Source organism: Typopeltis vanoorti, chromosome 12 (genome assembly GCF_054136105.1).
Source record: "Typopeltis vanoorti isolate ZY-2024b chromosome 12, IOZ_Tvanoo_1.0, whole genome shotgun sequence".
In the NCBI taxonomy this organism is placed as follows: domain Eukaryota; kingdom Metazoa; phylum Arthropoda; class Arachnida; order Uropygi; family Thelyphonidae; genus Typopeltis; species Typopeltis vanoorti.
Window position 1 is genome coordinate 48,704,570 of NC_143560.1, and position 18,524 is coordinate 48,723,093.

Sequence of the window (18,524 nt, forward strand, 5' to 3'; positions counted from 1 at the left end):
CAGATCATAAATAAAATGATAGGTTTCATTGTAAAGGGTTCAGAAAATTTGCAGCATGGATTTACTAAAGGAGGGTCATGTTTTAGCAATTTGCTCATATTTTATAATAATGTCACAGCTGAGCTAAATTACATAATTTAGTTTTTACGAATTTTACATAAAACTACTTGCAGAATTTTTATAATAAATTTGTTTTATTATTATTAACATTGGACCTTCATGGAGTCAGAGATTCATCATGGGAGGTATACACTATTGCACACAAAACTCATCCAACCATGCCTTAAACTGATTCAGTGTCTCCATATTCACAACACACTCAGGCAATTTATTTTACTCACCAACCACTTTCCATGTAAAGAACCTATTCTTCTCTCCTCTGCTCACATCCTCCTTATACAGTTTCCAGGGATGGCCTCTTGTTCATCCCCTCCTATTCTATGAAAAATCTTTTTCATGTAAATCTGATGACTCCTGACTTGCTTATATGACTCAATCATATCCCCCCCCCCCTTTCTCTTCCTCCTCCTATTCACGAGGCTTTGCAATTTACATTCTCTCAATCTGTCCTTGTACTCCACATTTCAAAGACCACTGGCCACCTTTGTGAATCTTCTCTGGATCCTTTCTAACATATCCTCGTCGCCATGAAAAACCCAGTGACCAAATCTGTACACAATAATCCATGTAAGGCCTGATCAAGGCTTTATACAATGGCATCATATTTCTGCATGTCAGGGTCCACCACATCATTGTCATTATCCAGTGAGACATCTTCACAACTTGTGCAATATGGCTCCTAAATCTCAGGTGCTTGTTCATCACCACTCTCAGAGGTCTCATTTCCTCTACATCCTTTAAAGTTTCTCCATGAAGTGTATACTTTGCATCCTGTCGTTGCTTACCAAATTTCAAACCCTTACGCTTTGCAACATTGAACTGACAGTTCTACTTACCTGTCCATTCAGGCAATCTATTCAAGTTCTCCTGTAAGGTCATAACAGCCATATCACCAGTTAAACTCATCCCAATATCATTAATATACAACAACAACAACAATGGTCCCAAAACTGACCCCTGTAGCACCACTAGTGACTTTCCTCTTTCAGGATACTAAACCCCATATACAACTTTATGGGATTAGATAAGAGACTTCTGATACCTATCTGACAGCCAGTTACTGATCCAACTCAGAAGTCTGTTATCTAATCCCATCTGTGTCAATTTATTTAACAGCTTGTCTTGTGGCAGTCTATCAAAAGAAGCTTTTGCAAAATCTAAGTATACCACTGTATATTGTTATTCAATCAGTAGTTTAACAACATCGAAAAGGATTCGACATGTGACATACAGCTATTTGCTGATGATGCAAAGATAGGTAGGTAGAGTAATCAGGAGTGCTGCTGCTATGCAGTAGTACTTGCAGAATGATTTGAATAGGCTGGAATTGTGGGCATGTGAAAATGGCTGCCATTTCAATATTAATAAATGCAAGGTCATGCACTTTGATGTGATTAGATATTCAATGTCTTATTACATTGGGAATTATGATTGAAAAACCTGATCAGGCTAGGAATTGTTTAGGGAGTTTTAGTATAATAAATTTAGTTTAATCCTCTATCCAAGTGTGAGCAAACAAAGTTTGTGTCTGAAAATATCTTCAGGACTGGGGTAAGGTAGTACAACACCAGGCAACTCGTAGCAAAGATGGGCAAGCTACCATCACTCCTATCTCAGTATCTCCAATAATGCAAAACACATCTCCTTGTGGATATGTATAATGTTATCCCTTAATGCATAACATTATATATATCCACAAGGAGATGTGTTTTGCATTATTAGAGATACTGAGATAAGAGTGATGGTAGTTTTGGCCACCTTGCTACGAGTTTCCTGGTGTTGTACTACCTTACCCCAGTCCTGAAGATATTTTCAGGCGCAAACTTTGTTTACACACACTTGGATAAAGGATTAAACTAAATTTATTATAGTCTAACCAAGTGAAAAATAAACTTTCAACATCTTTCTCTAAATCCAGAGTAATTTAATAATAAGGTGGTACACCTTATGGCAACTCCTATAGGTAAAGATGACCTCTCCAGTGCTTCTGCCTAGTATCTCCACTTCAGGGCCTGGCTCCCACTGACGAGACCTCAATAACAGGTCGAAACCAGTATGGGTAGTGGCCCTTCCCTTAATGCATAACATTATACATATCCGCAACGAGATGTGTTTTGCATTATTGGAGATACTGAGATAGGAGTGATGGTAGCTTGGCCACCTTTGCTGCGAGTTGCCTGGCGTTGTACTACTTTACCCGAGTCCTGAAGATATTTTCAGGTGCAAACTTTGTTTGCTCACACTTGGATAAAGGATTAAACTAAATTTATTATAGTCTAACCAAGTGAAAAATAAACTTTCAACATCTTTCTCTAAATCCAGAGTTTTAGTAGACAGGAAGTTTCTTAGAATCTTCCTGTAACAAGTTCTTTCAAATGCCAAAATTCTTTTTCTTGATTCCTTGCCCTTGCATTTTTTTACAATAGCAAAAATTGTAAATACAAGTCAGAGAAAGTTGGAAATGCTGAAATGAACCTTGACATGTGAAGATAAGGAAGTCAATTTGTGTCTTTACAAGTGATAAGACCTCACTTGGACTATTGTGTGCAGGTCTGGTCTCTTGGTTTCCAGTATAATTCTGATATAGTGGAGAGAGTGCAAAGATGAGTGTTAAAAATGATAGGATTGTGGAATGGAATACTGATTATGAAGTCAGATTGAGAATTGGTAGACTGTAGACATTAATGAACAGGAGAAAGAGGGGTGATATGATTGAGACCTACAAACTTCTGAAAGGGTTGTATGGAATTTTTCATTTTGCGGAGCGTGGGGAAAGGATGCAAGGGCATCTATTGAAGTTAAGAAGGAGATTAGGGCTGGATTTTTCTTTTATAGAGTAATGCCTAATTGGAATGAATTGCCTTTGGATAATGTGTTTAAGTAACATTAATGAATTCAAGAACAGGTTTGACAGCTGGTGTGATTAGTTTGGCCTCCCTCGATGAGTTCCCGACTCTTTTAATAATAATATTGAAATCTAATTTATGTGTATCTTGAGAATGAACTTTTGAAACACATTAATGTAATACCGTTATGCATATTATAAACATCTAAGAAATAGAATGTGATTAATGGGTGAGGTGGGTTAAATCCATCTTAAGTAAAATTTGTGTTACATAAAGGTAGGATTTAACAACAAACTTGGTAAAAATTTTACAGAGACATTTCAATTTCTTAACCAAGCATGCAGGGAGGACTGTATGGCTGAACGTAGTGCTATGAGTGGTTTAAGCATCGATGGATGAGTCTGTCAAAGATCAAGGTGATTTTGGTTGTGTTTTTTGATTGGAAAGGTATTGTCCATTATGAATTTTTACTATGTGGTTAGATGATAAACAGAGTTGTACGGAAGTTTTAGTGCGTTTGAGGGATGCTGTGCGCACAGGAAGAGGCCTGAATTGTGGGGAAAACCAGACTTGGATGTTACACCGGCTCACTCATTGCTCCTCATCTGCAGTTATATGCTAGAACATCAGATATCCGTTGTGCCCCATCAACCCTATTCTCTGGACTTAGCCCCCAGCAGGCTTTTTCCTGTTTCCCAAACTTAAAACCACTTTGAAAGGACTTCGTTTCCAAAAATGGAAGAAACGTTGGGAACAGTGTGTCGTCAGCAGAGGAGGGGGGGGGCTACTTTGAAGGGGACAGTGCTTAAAATGTTGTTAAATGAGCAATAAAGTTTTTATAGCAAAAGTTCAGTCTTTTTTTGGACACTCCTTGTATAGTTCTACTGAAGATGCACATTTTTTTGCAATATGCTAGATCCAAGAATATAATTCTTTGAATGTCTCTTTTACTACCTTATGTTTGTGTTATTTTTCACTAATCCTCACAGTAAGATACTATGCCAGTTGTATTAAATACCAATAGTTATCATATCTAATTTTGATATATGGTTATCACAACATTTAAATTAAATGAAAAAAAAATATGGCTGTACATTAATCATTATGTAAATAATTAGTACATTAATTAAACTACCTAGGTCATTTCATTGTGATTTCTTAATATTTCAGATTGAAAGATGTAATTACTTTTTACATAATGTGATTGAAACAGCCCAAAGAGGAGAACCAGTTGATGGCCGCTTAGTTTCATTTCTTCTTCATGATCCAGTATGTGATGGCGGGCAGTGGGATATGCTAGTAAACCTGATTACTAGGCATGGAGTAATGCCAAAAAAATGTTTTCCTGAGTCATATAGCTGTGAAGTATCTAGCCGAATGAATACAGTCTTGAAAAGTAAGGTAAGTGTGGGTGTGTGTGTGGGGGGGGGGGGACTGCTCATCTTCCAACAAAAATTGGAAAGTGCAGACTACATCTATTGTCATTTCCTGTATACTATATTGCCATTTACTTCATCAACATCTGCAGCATAAATACAAATGATATACATCGCCACTTACAGACATCTAGACCTGATCTGATCCCCTGTTTTTTTGACTTAACCTCTAATAGCAGCTATTACAATCACTGTACAATTTATCTGTTCAAACTACACTCTGTAGTGGCACTTGTTCCTTTCTGTGATTGAGACTGCCAAGCCTAGAACCCTCTTTTTGGCAATCTCTGGCTGAAGGCTTCCCTTTGCCTTATTCAATAACATTCATCTCTTGTCTTTATCATGTTCTAAATTCTGAAAGTTACTCTGCCCTTCTTGACTTCTTATTGCTGAAGCATGAATTCCTGCGCTTGAACTACCCAAGCAGCTGTATTATCGTAGGTAACACTTTGACCTGATTAGCTGTTTTGATTAGCTTACTTTTTCCAATTCTACTGATCAAGTTGGAAGAGATGTAGAAGTATTTGCTATAAGTACCGTACTGATGTTACGCAATTCTTCCTATCCCTGAAAACAGTAGTTTGACCAAGGAAGGAAAGAGTCTAGAACAGGGGTTCCCAACCCTATGCCCGCGGGCACCATTTCACCCGTCGACCAATTTGTGTGTGCCTGCCGCTGTTCAACTGTGTGCCATATAGTTTGAAATAATCACGCAACAATTCATGGCATGCTGTATGACGCATGCATTAATGACACATGACGAGTATTAAACGCATACAATGTAAAGTAGACGCACATTCAAAGTTGTTCATTCCAGTTTAAGAACTGGAATATCATCATATTCTCCTAATTATGAAGCACTGGCCAATGAAATGAAATGCCAAAGATCACACTAACTTACATATATATATTTAAATTTTATATAATGTAAACCATTAAGTAATAAAACATTTGATTATAATGTAAACTTTGTATGTATTCATTTAACAAAAGAATTCAAAAAAATTGCTTGAAAAAATAGATGGTGCCTGTCGCCCTATCGGTATTTTAGAATGTGCTCTAGGAAACAAAAAGGTTGGGAACCCCTGGTCTAGAAGGTCATCCCAGTTGGAAGTGTTGTAGTGCCAAAGGACTTGTGGTTGAGAGGCTGTGGAAAGTTGTTCTGTAAGAGAGGAAGCAAACTTGAAGATTTGTGATCTAAGAAGAGAAATAGCCTCAACATCTTGGGAGAACTGGTTAAGAAAAGAACAAAGTGTTGAAAGAGTTATATGGTATGCTGTTGAGGCTGTTTCTTTTCTCAGTGGCTCAAATCACAAATCTTCAAGTTTGTTTCCTTTCTCTCTCTTACAGAACAACTTTCCACAGTTTCTCAACCCCAAGTCCTTTGGTACTACAACACTTCCAACTGGGATGACTTTCGAGACTCTTTCCTTCCTTGGTTAGACTACTGTTTTCACTCTCCTGATCATCTAAACATTTAGCACCTACTCTTGTTGTATTACAGAAATTATTCTCACCAATGACAGTCTTCATTCCCTACTCCATTCAGAATTTTTTCCCATTATCCAAGATGTGATTAACAAGGGTGCTAAGGCATTTCAAAAGAAGAAAAAAAAGAAAATCATCATATTTTATAAGTGGCTTGAGTAAGAACTCCAACTTCATTCTCATCCTGCACTGAAGCATGCAACAAATGCAAAACACCTATCAGCAGATCCACATGCAAGGGCATTTGGATTTGCTGGCAGGTAATTTGGTATTATGCCTTCTGATCCTATGTAAGAGGCCCTTTGGATGCTTTGCTTTCATCTCTCTTTCTTTCATACAGTTAGCACCTTTATAACAACACCTAAAGACAAAGCTGACCTCCTGGTCTTATTCATCTCCTGCATCGATGACTAAGGAGAAATCACCTTTTACTGTACCAGCAGTGGAGTACATTCTTAGCATTCAAGAATGTGAGAGGAGCCAATCCAAGATGGTATAGTCATTTAAATAGAATGCAAGAGGACAGTTAGCAAAACAGCTGTTTGATAGCAGAAAAAAGACCCAGAAGAAAATAAAGATTTAGGTGCACTGATATAATTAGTGTAATGTCCAAGAAGGCCAACATTTAATTGACAGATTCGGAATCCTGACAAATTACAGATTAATTTGGAAGAAAATTGTTGATAATAAGGTAATAATACTGTAAACTTTATTTGAGGACACAAAGCAGGAATTTGGTGATGATGATTCTTGTAATTACAGTAGCTTATTATAAGACAGTTATCACAACAGTGATGCTTTACTTAAGTGTCACTGTTGTGACTCATATAATGCATATATTAATTAAATGTTGAACAAGAATTGCTTTTATTACAGAATCAAATAGCAGAACTACATGAAAATAAAGGGTAGAAAGAGAGAAATAGTGTTGACCAGATCTTCACCCTACATAGAATTTTATGAATAGTCTGGGAAAAGATTTTTTGTTTTGTTGATTTCAAACAAGCATTTGACAACATGAGAAAAAAACTCCAAATCTTGTATAATTAAGATACTATATATGTGTGTGCCTTTATTATTATTTTTTAATATGAATTCTATTCATGAAAGGAGCATTATCAGAACACCAAGGAAATACTAGCAGTATCAGTATGCAATCAAGTGTGAAGACAGGAGTAATACAAAGCTGTCCACCTCACACCTACTTTTTAATAGAAAATCTTATTAATTATGCAATAGAGAAAAGCAATAATATAAGCAGAAGCTTTATTATTCATATAAAATATGCAGTTGACTGCCGTAATTGCTGATAAAAACTTAATCTTATAGTATATTATTTCTGGGAAAACTCCCATGTTACTCCTCTTTATAAACTATTATGATTACAGCTATTTTGCCTGCTTCAGTTTAGGAGTACCCCTGTTTAAATGTCATTGGCTATTTACTCATGGATTCTTAGGGCATTATGAGTGTAGATGTACTAAAAAGTATATGTAGCCTAAGGAATAGAAAATTGCACATACCTTTTTCTGGGTGTTGTGGCTTTTCCTCAGTCTGCGATGTTGAAAACTGCAGAGTGTGTGTGTGGGGGGGGGTAGGCAGTTTGGTAGAATAAGTTAGAAAAACCCGGGGTTTTTTTTTCGTAACATATAGAAACATATACTTTGATATAGGGTGGGGAAAAAATGAAAGGGTTAATTTTTTTTAATTTTTTTAAAATAGGGAGGGGGAAGGTATGTGCAATTTTCTATTCCTTAGGTTACATATACTTTTTAGTACATCTACACTCATAATGCCCTAAGAATCCATGAGTAAATAGCCAATGACATTTAAACAGGGGTACTCCTAAACTGAAGCAGGCAAAATAGCTGTAATCATAATAATCTTATAGTATCAGAGCAGAATTTGAAGAAACCTATTTTTTTTAGGGCTAATTAATATTAACAAACCAGAATAATGAAGATAGGAAGAAATTAAAGTTAACAATTTTAAACAATCAAGTAATAGAACAAGTAAATAGTTTCAACAGCTTTTTTTAAGTGTGAATTCTATCCATGAAAGGAGTATTATCAGAATACTAAAATAGACTCCAAGGTTCGCTTCTTGTTTTCAAACTGTTTTTTTTTTTTAAATTTTTTTCTTCAGTAATGTTTGTATAGTTGAGTCTAGAGTTTACGTGTAACAGCTGCTCAACTTGAATTCTTTTTAAAACTTTTTAATATAGTGTTCTTTTCAACATGATACTCAGTTTTATCCTACTTAAAACTAAGTGATGGTCACTTCGATTTCAAATTCTCTGTACACTCTTGTGTCCTGAACCAGCATGAGGATATTGCTATCAACAATAACATAGTCAGTGAGGCCTTTCTTATTTCTCATGTCTTTTCTCCATGTAAACTTGTGCGCTTCTTTATGTTGGAAAATGGTGTTAGTAATGACCAGTCCATATCCTGAGCAGAAATCCAGCAGATATTTACCATTATTATTAGTCTTGTTCTTTTTTCCAAATTTTTCCAAAACATTTTTATATGCTTGGTGTGATTCACTTTCTACTCTGCTGTTTAGATCACCAACAAGTACCATCTTTTACATTTTCTTTATCATTTGCCCACCTAGTGACTTGTAAAATTCCTATACTTGTTGATAGGAATGTAGTAATGATGTAAACATTTTATGTAATACTGTCTTAATATCCTTTACACCCCCTCTGAGGGTACCTATCAGGAATTTAATGATGACTTCCAGTACTGAATAATATTTCATTAAATGGAGTGGAATATATCCTCTGTGAAATGAAGTGATTACTTTGGAGCTATGTTTTTATATTTCTTCTGTCATATGCAATGATAAATTTTGTTAATTGGAAAGGGGAAGAAAATAAAGTTGCATGCTTATGTTCATTTTTAATTTTTTCAGCTGAGAGAATATACAAGAGATTTGAGATCTGCATTGGATAAGGGCAGTTCTGCAGAAGACATTGAGAAGAAGATCACTTTAATGATGGAACAGGTAATAGCAAATTTTAATTTTAAAGTTTATGTACCTCATTATTCTTTTGGTGTAAATGCAAATTATATATCATAATTGTTTATCTATTATACTGACGACGATTATAGCAGAAACAGTAAAAGGGTTTTTTAATGGAACATTTAATTGAGAATTTCAGATTAATTTCATTAATTAGAAACTAAAATTAAGAAACAGCTTGTATCTTTTTATATGTAATCTTTTGCAAGGAAGTAAAGTTTAGGAATCAGTCAAAAAACAGAATCCTCATATAATGCTTGATTATCACATACATTAATTATTCCCAAGTGATGTGTCATCCACATAGAATATCAGTTGTATTAAATTAATTCATTCCAAATATTTTTCTAAGTAGTTGTCTTTTAATTACAGCGTTAGTTATGTTTTCAGTTAATAATAATTATGGATTACTTACATAACCTTTTTTTTTTATTTGTAAAATTTCACCAAGTATCATAAGCATCTTCAGGTTTGAAAGTGGAACAAAGCACAAGTGACAAGCATATTTGTCAGAGATTAGCAATGGAGATGTGAAACTATGAGATATAGTGGCATAGCATGATCTTTTTATAACTGAAATTGTAACAAGGTGTAACAAAAGGTATTAAAAAAACAATCTGTAATTATTAATTTGTATCTCTTTAAATTTGTTTAAGGTATCTTCTCTACTGCACCTTGATATTTATTCCATTGATTAATTTTCTGTTGCTAAAAGAATATCCTAAATTTTATCTTGTGATCCTTCATTGTCAGTATGCTGTTCTTTGAATGATAAGGATATTTTATATATTTTAACTTAACTGCTTTATAACTTAAGTAAAGTAATCTTCCACTTTTACATATAACATACAAAATCTAAATCTCAACATTCCTCACATGAGTAGCTACTCATGTGATTATTAATATAGCTGCTCTCCTTATCAGCCTTCCTTGTTTGATAGTGATTCCAAACTTCAAACAAAATCCATTCTTAATTAGGGACTCCAAAAATGTAAAGGAATTAAGGAATAAAAGAAATTAGCAGTATAACACAAAGGATCTGATACTAATATTTTAAGGGGTAAAAAAAATGAAGCGATATTAAGATGTGGAAATTATACAGATATATACAGCCATCTCCCCCCCCCCCAACACACAAAACCAATACACGAAGTAGTTGCAAATAGAATTCATTGCACTTTTGATCTAGAGTGGGCTTGGGCAGAGATAATAGGCATAAGATACTTCCAGTTCAGAGGGGGTTAGGACAATGATCACCCTATTTGTATAAGTGGTAGGGATAGCCATTGAAACTCTGACAAATGGAAAAAAAAATCGTCTGATTTTATTGTGAACTGCATTTGTGAATAGACACAGTGTGGTGTCTTCAGAGCCTTAGTTGCTTTGTCTATAATTCAAACTAAGCATTTGCGAATATCTGTCAAGCTCTAGATAACTGTGAGGAGACTTCCATTGTAAAAAATGCAGAGAATAATCTGGACTTCTGACCATGTCCCATTAATTAGTTACCCATCTTGATACTGAACAAACAATTTTGGACATCCGTCAAATTGTAATCTCTTTTTGTTTAAACCACAACCCAACATGTTGGTATAACATGAACAAATGCCATGTGCTGGCTGGGATGTCACCCATTTAAACAATGTTTCAACTGTTTTTTTTGTTTTCCTCATGAAACCAGGACAGACAGTTAAAAAGTCAGCTGCTGATAAACTCACTTTCAGTAGACATGAAGATAGGCACATCAGTGGAAAAGAAGTGGTATTAGCAAAAGAATCAGAGTTAAGAATTAAATAATAATGTTATATTTAGGCAGTAATGATCAGGAAAAGGACAGAGCTGGTATAGTCTTCAACAAAATAATAAACTTCTTGAATGACAACCAATTTCAAGTATAGAGTAATGTAGGCAAAAGTGGATTTCTTAATAGATAGGCTTATATATATTGGTTACTCATAACTGTTTTTTTTTTTTTTTCCCAGAAAATAACATATACTAAAATATTAATTATAAAAACTTTAATACTTTCCTATATTTCAGCATTACATTGCCATCATCAGGGATCACAAAAAAACGATATGTGCATGCAGGCACTGACATGGGACAAATGAGGCTAAAGAAAGGCAGCAAAAGTTGGGCCTATAGTCCTAAACTGTGCCTCTTAGTGGGCTAAATTGGGTAGTCTTGGCTGTTGGGCTGAAGATCTAAGCATTAATACTTCCCAAATTTGGGGCAGTCTCATACACCCAAATTTTTTGAGGTTTGGAAAGTTTTTCAGGTCTGAGGCAGATTCGAAGATTAGCCTTGCATATTTGTATTTACTGTGGCATAATAGGGCAGCCTTCTTCCAGCATATCCTGTGGTCAGTGCCCAAAGCATGGTCTGCAAGTCCTGAGTCACTGTATTGGTGGAACTGGATGTGGTCCTTATGTTCAGAAATTTTGATACTGACTGTGCTGCCTGTTTGGCCATAGTAGGAGTTTGCAACTGCAAGGGACCTGGTAGATGCATGGTGGGTCTAGGGAAAGTGGCTGGTCTTTGGTAGAGCAGATAAGATGTCAATTTTATATGTGATCTGTAAGTGGTTGTAAGGTTGTATTTCCTTAGGATTTTTGTCCATTTTTCAGATGTGCCCCAGATATATGGGGATGTGATAGATCTTGAGTGATCTCTGTTCTGAAAGAGGAAGAAAGGGGGATTGTGGTTATAGGGTTTTAATATTTTTTTGGAATTTTTGGGGATTGTAGCCATTGGCCGAGAAAGTGTCAAGGATATGGTTAAGTTCAGTAGTTAGGACACTGTTATCAGAACTGATTAATTTTGGCCTGTTATATGGGGTTTTATAATCCCATATTGTTTGGAGGACAGTGACTGCTGGTGAATGAATGTATCTACCTGCATGTTTTCTGTGCACCATCAGGCTAGTGTGTAATCAGTGTCTAGGAATGGGAGGCTGTTGTTTTCCTTTTCTAAGGTAAACTGGTTACTGGGATGTTGATCTAAACACATGTAAACAATCAATATCCCAGAATCCAGTTAAGAGAGACTGGCATCTGCCATACCCATCCATCTGCTCAGTAGAGGATGTAGCATGATTCATAGCTCCATAACAGCTTTCTAAGCTTTCATATCCCACTGTACATGCTCTTTGCACCACTGAAGATGACACTCCATGTTGGTTTAGGTAATGTGGAGCTTGCCTATTGCGGTCCTGCTGTGCAAATCCATGTTGTAAGCCTTGGTGTTGACGATGCCCAGAACTCTGCATTCAGCATATGTCAGAATGGTAGTTTTTACATCTTATCCTTCCTAAGTATCCTATGGTCATGTTTAGTGAGTGTAGTGGGTTGTGTGCAGCAGATAGCACTTGCAGTTGACTTCTTGCTCTTTCATCTCGGTAATGTATCACTGATTGTTGACCAGGAAATGGTCAATTTGTCAACAATTTGCTGAATTGATAGGTCTTCAACATGGCATCTTATCACAATGCCTCTTTCAATCTCCGTCAGTTCCTTTCTTGCAGCCATTTAACCTGGACACAGTTACACTGACTTGGGAGCATCATATTTCTCCGATTTATGCTGGCTACAAACACGTGACTCGTCACATGGTACAATGCACCTTGACCATGGATGTCTGTTGACTTCTTTCCAAGCAGTGCAGTCCATCCATATATCCATGTAGTTTCTATATTCAGCCCTTTTCACACAATCCAGTTCTTTTAGTAGAACTCGATACATATTTTGGCAACCTGTTAACCTCTCTTTCGCTCTCTAAACAGCTTTGAACTATTGCCTATATTACTACATATACTACCACATTTTAATTCATTTGTAGTCATTAACTTGTACTCTCCCTCTCCCTTCTAATAATTGACTTCTTCAAATATGAATTAAAGAAAAATTATAATTCAAGCATTATAATTCATTGAGATTGGAACCTGTGTATAATAAGTAAGTTAAATGAATTATTTCAGCCTTTCTTTGGTTCAATCCAGAAATATTATAATCTCCTAAGTGATTACATTTTCGATTTCTGTGTGTATTATATGGCTGTATTTAAAAATCATATCAAAATTCAAATTATCTGTGTCTCACTTTAGTATTTGTCAATGATAATCTAATCTCGTTATTTAACATAAAACCCTTCGTGCATCTCACATAAATGCCGTGCATGAAGCATAGCTATTGTTCATTTGACCTTTATGCTTTCATATTTAAAATTATATTAATTGATAAAATATTTAGAGTTGTCCTACAATTAATTGCATTGGACCAGTTAAGATATGCATCGATGTGCTATGCACTCTTAAAACTTTCGTACATCAATAAAAATGCAATCATATGGTCAAATTGATGTGAATTTTGTAGCACAGGTTGCATAAGCCACACAACAGCACACCCAACCTAAATGGACATGTGACACCACTGTTTAGCAGATATGTTATTTGATATTGTATTTGTTGTGATGAAGTATATTTTTTATTTCATTTGATTCTATTGCAAGGTAACCAAGACATGGTCAGCTAGACCTGGCTAGCATCTGCCTTCTTTAAGGTGGATGTTAGCAGATTGGTCAGTTTGACTATAATATGAAAAGTTGGAAGTATCGTGTAATAAGTCTTATGTGGAAAGGCTTATGTGTTTGTCACACATGTTGAATTGGATTTTAATGGTATTGATGCGAACACAGATTGATAAGAAAATAACTATTTGTTTGTGTGCTCTGAAGATGCTGGATATAATACCAGCGAAATATTAGCTTTTAAGTTAATAAATAGTTATTTTCTTATCAATCTGTGTTCGCATCAGTACTGTTAAAATCTAATTCAACACGTGTAATACGTGTTTACACACCTGGGGAAAGAGGATCCCTTGGAGAGCAGATATGGATAGCCAGCTTTAGATGAGGTTTGAAAGCAGTGCACAGATGATATTTCTTTAATGTCCTGACTATTTCTTCTGAAGTGCCCCAGATATAGGGAATAGTAATAGCATTACTGTAATCTGTATGTTGAGAGAATGTGAGGAGATGGGAGGAATAACTATTCTGTTGATCATTTTGGCATTGTAACCATTGGACATGAAGGACTGGCAGAATAAAGGAGAGTTTAGCTGCCTGGTTGGAACAGAGGTTGGAGGTTCTGTTAACAAGGGTTTTAATAGCACCGTATTATTGAGAGGGAGGATGAATGGAAGTGTTGTGTACGTATTTACATTTGTGGACAGGTTTTCAGTAAACTGAGAAAGAATGCCCTTGGGAAGACATGCAGTTAGAGTATCTAGTATTAGACTATCGGTTTAACTTTACTGATAAATGTCTCCCTGACAGAATTAATTTTTTATATTTTGCCATCAGTGCTGGCTATTTCACTTGAAAGGACACCATATATAGTATAAACAGATTGAGGATGCTGCCGTGAGCTCTCCCCTCTAGCCACTTTCTGTTTGGAACATTTTGAAGAATATGCCCTTTATACTGCCGTTTTCAAACTTATCTGGCTAAGATACGTTGATGATGTGCCCTCTATTCGGCCACATGGTTCAGGTGCATCAGACTTTCATCTCAACAGCCAGACAACATCCTAGAATTCCTTGGATTCTTTGCACAGAATAAAATGAAAAAAAAATAAACTACTATGCATCACAGCTTGAAAGTAAAAAAACAATCTCAATAAATATGGTTGTGTTAAACTTCTCAAGACTGCAAAACTAATTTTTAGGCCTCCTGCCCAACAGCTAAAACTAGCCAGTAGCATCCATAGAGGGTATCCCCTCATAGGATAATAGACTTTCAGTGTTTTTCCACTTATTGTTTTTTGTTTTATGTGTACTTTTACAATCTGTTAAACTTGTGTTTAATTATTTCTCTGTGCTGTATTAATTCCATGAAATGTAGTTATGATTTTTATTATACATGCATCACAAGGGGTGCTTAAGAGTCAAAGCTGTATAACTGAGAGGAGACCTCCACATAGCCTTTAAAGGAATGCGGAGAACCGACCAGGGCTTCTGACCTAATGTCCAATCCTCACCTTCTCGTGGTGCACCCTGTTGGGTATCTACTTTGATACTGAACGAACGAGGATAGGCTGGCAATTTGGGATTTAGCCGACCAAATTGTATTCTTATTGGTTAAACCAAAATAAAAAATGATGGTACAACATGACAAAATTTCATGCCGGCTGGGGCGTCGCCCGGTTAAACAAGGCCCCCGTTGTTTTCGCCAGGGAACCAGGGCGAACAGCGAAAAGTCAGCTACTGGAACAAATCTGAAAACAAACCCCAACTCAACATCACCAGAGTTAAAGATCGGTACTATCAACGTAAGAAGCCTGAATGGCAAAGAAATGGAGCTAGCTGAGGAATTAGATAAGTACCAGATCGACATAATAGGGGTGACTGAAACAAAAAAGACAAAAACTGGTGAGATCTTTCTGAGCAATAAATACAAAATGTTATATTCAGGCAATGACAATCAAGCAACAGAAGGAGTAGCCATAATATTCAACACAAAATACGAGGCAAATCTTCTTGAATGGCAGTCAGTCTCAAGTAGAGTAATGTGGGCAAATATGAGAATGGGGAACTGGACAATGAGACTTATTTGTGCCTATGGTCCCACAGAAGGGTCTACTAAGGTAGAAGAGGAGGAATTTTTTGACGCTCTAGAAAAAGCAACTGACACAATGAAAAAGGAAAAGTTGGTCCTTGTTGGGGATCTAAATAGCAGAGTAGGAAATGATTGCGAGACATACAAAAATATTTTGGGAAAATTTGGAGAAAAGAGCAAAGCTAATAATAATGGCAAATATCTGTTGGATTTCTGCTCAGGACATGGACTGGTTATTACTAACACCATGTTCCAACATAAAAATGTGCACAAATTCACATGGAGAGAAGAAGCTAGGAATAAGAATAGTCTCATTGACTATGTTATTGTTGATAGTGATGTTTTCTCCCTGGTGCAGGACACCAGAGTGTACAGAGGATTTGAAATTGGAAGTGATCGCTATTTAGTCTTGAGCAAGATAAAATTGAATTTCATATTGAAAAGAATAACATGTAAGAAAGTTTTAAAGCGAATAAAAGTTGAGCAGCTCTCAGATGTGAACTGTAGACTAAAATACAGAAAGATTATTGAAAAGAAAATGAAAGAGTTTGAGAACAGGAATCAAACCTTGGAGATTCAGTGGCAAACTCTGAAGAAAACATTGATTGATTCAGCCAGAGAGGCATGTGGTGAGGTTGTGTGCAAGGATAAAAAAATCAGAACTCCCTGGTGGACACAGGAAGTTAAAGAGGCAGTGAAGGAAAAGAAGAAAGCATATCAAAAGTTCCTGACAAATAAGTCAGCTTTTACTCTTACAGAATACAAAGACAAATGTAAGAAAGCTAAACAGTGTGTAAAACTAGCTAAACAAAAGTCATGGGAGGACTTTGGCAAGAATATAGAAAATAAATATCAAGAAGGTGGCAAAATATTCTGGAGGTTGTTGAAGAAGCTTAGGAATGGAAGAAAGAGTGCTGTAAAAGGAGTTAGAGATGATAAAGGTGACATGAAAACAGGAGAAAAAGATATCCTTGAAGTATGGAGTAATTACTTTGAAAAACTGCTAAATGAAACAAGCAGTGATGACAGCACAGTGATAAAAAAAACACTGACCAGGCATTCAGTCAGGAATACATATCCATACTTGAAGTAGAAAAAGCCATCAAAGGTTTGAAATGTGGAAAGGCAGCAGGAGTAGATGATATTCGACCAGAAATGCTGAAGTATGGTGGTATAAAAGTCTTACAGTGGCTGCACTGCATAGTTCAGAAAGCCTGGACAGAGGGACGAATTCCCGATGATTGGAGTAGAGCTCTCATAGTACCCATATATAAAAAGGGTAATAAAACTGAATGTGAGAATTACAGAGGTATTTCCCTACCGAGTGTTCCTGGCAAGATCTATGCCAGTATACTTGAGAAACGGTTGAGAAGAATTGTGGAAGAAAAGCTTGGTGAAGAACAAGCTGGATTCAGGCCAAATAGAGGCTCTCAGGATCAGATCTTCACTTTACGACAAATAGTCGAGAAAGCATGGGAATATAACAAAGATCTGTATTTAAGTTTTGTCGATTTGGAAAAGGCATATGACAAGGTGCCAAGAGAGAAGCTATTCAATACGCTGCAGTTATATGGTGTCAATGGGGCATTATATCAAGCAATACTTAGTCTTTATTTGAGTTGTAAGTCAGCAGTTAGAATTGAAGGAAGTACAGGAAGATGGTTTAATGTTAAATCTGGTGTGAGACAAGGATGTACATTATCCCCTCTGTTATTCATTATCTATATGGATCACATTATGAAGGAAAGTGGTATTAAACCTGATATCAAAATTGGAGATGTTAATGTCAGCTCTTTGCTTTATGCAGATGATGTTATACTTCTAAATAAATCCACTACAAGTCTACAAGATTCTCTGACTAAATTGAATAGCTGTTGTAATAGATATGGTATGAAGGTCAGCAATAAAAAGACAAAGACAATGAAAATAGGCAGAATCATTGAAAATGTCAACTGTGTTGTGAATGGAGAACCTGTGGAACAAGTAAAACATTTCAGCTACTTAGGCACAATATTTACTGAAGATGGTAAATTAAATATAGAAATAGACAACAGAATCAGCAAAGCTGGTATGGTGGGAAGTCAATTGAATAAATTCATATGGAATAAGAGAGAAATTAGTCGGAACACTAAATTAGCTGTATACAAGACTGTGTTCAAACCAGTTTTAACTTATGGATCTGAGAGCTGGGTCAAAAGTAAAACACTTGACCAAAGACTAGAGACCACAGATATGAGAGTCCTGAGAAAGATTAGAGGCATGAACAGATGGCATCAATGGCAATATCATATTAATAATGAGGATATTAGGAAAGAACTTGACATTGTCAGCATCCAGGAATGCATTAGCAGAGCTAATCTCAGGTGGTATGGTCACTTAAATAGAATGGGAGAGGAAAGATTAGCAAAACAAGTGTTCTCTGCCAGGTTGGCAGGAAAACGACCCAGAGGAAGACCAAGATATAGGTGGATTGATATGGTACAAAGTGCCTTAGACGATAGAAATATAAGATCTGATAATGTTGGAGTCTTGACAAGTAACAGACTGATTTGGAGGAAAATTGTAGATAGGAAGTTAATAATGATGTAATTTTTTCATGTAGTACTGTCATATCCTGTACACCCCTTGTGGGTACATAGCAGGAATTTGATGATGATGATGATGCAATCACTTCAAGTGAGATTTCTTCAACATTTTGTATTCTGTCTTTCTTCGCTTTTCTCAACATTATCTTGAAAACTTTCATTTCTATTGCTTGTATTCTGTATGGTCCTGGTCTTGTATATTGGATTAAAATGGGCTGAGTTTTTTTATACGTGATGAGATATTGCCAGTAGTATGAGAAAGCACTTTGCCTAAATGTTTAGCTAGTTTGTAGGTTGGTGAGTATACCAATTACAATTGGGTATAGTGGTACATCCTCTTTATGAATTTTCGAAAATCTATAAATATGGGTGGGTCTGGAATCTCATACTGCTGGCATTACTTCATCACA

The 18,524-nt window shown here is 36.0% G+C and overlaps 1 protein-coding gene across 2 annotated transcripts in view; it reads left to right on the top strand.

The window, feature by feature from the left end:
- The window catches only part of LOC150100769 (bleomycin hydrolase), a 157,828-nt gene that overhangs the window by 49,583 nt on the left and 89,721 nt on the right, over window positions 1-18,524 (top strand). For both annotated transcript variants that reach the window (XM_090401341.1, XM_090401342.1), the window contains exons 4-5: window positions 4,137-4,367; window positions 8,807-8,899. In XM_090401341.1, the coding sequence (XP_090257467.1) occupies window positions 4,137-4,367; window positions 8,807-8,899 (324 nt within the window). The remainder of the gene's footprint in view (window positions 1-4,136; window positions 4,368-8,806; window positions 8,900-18,524) is intronic.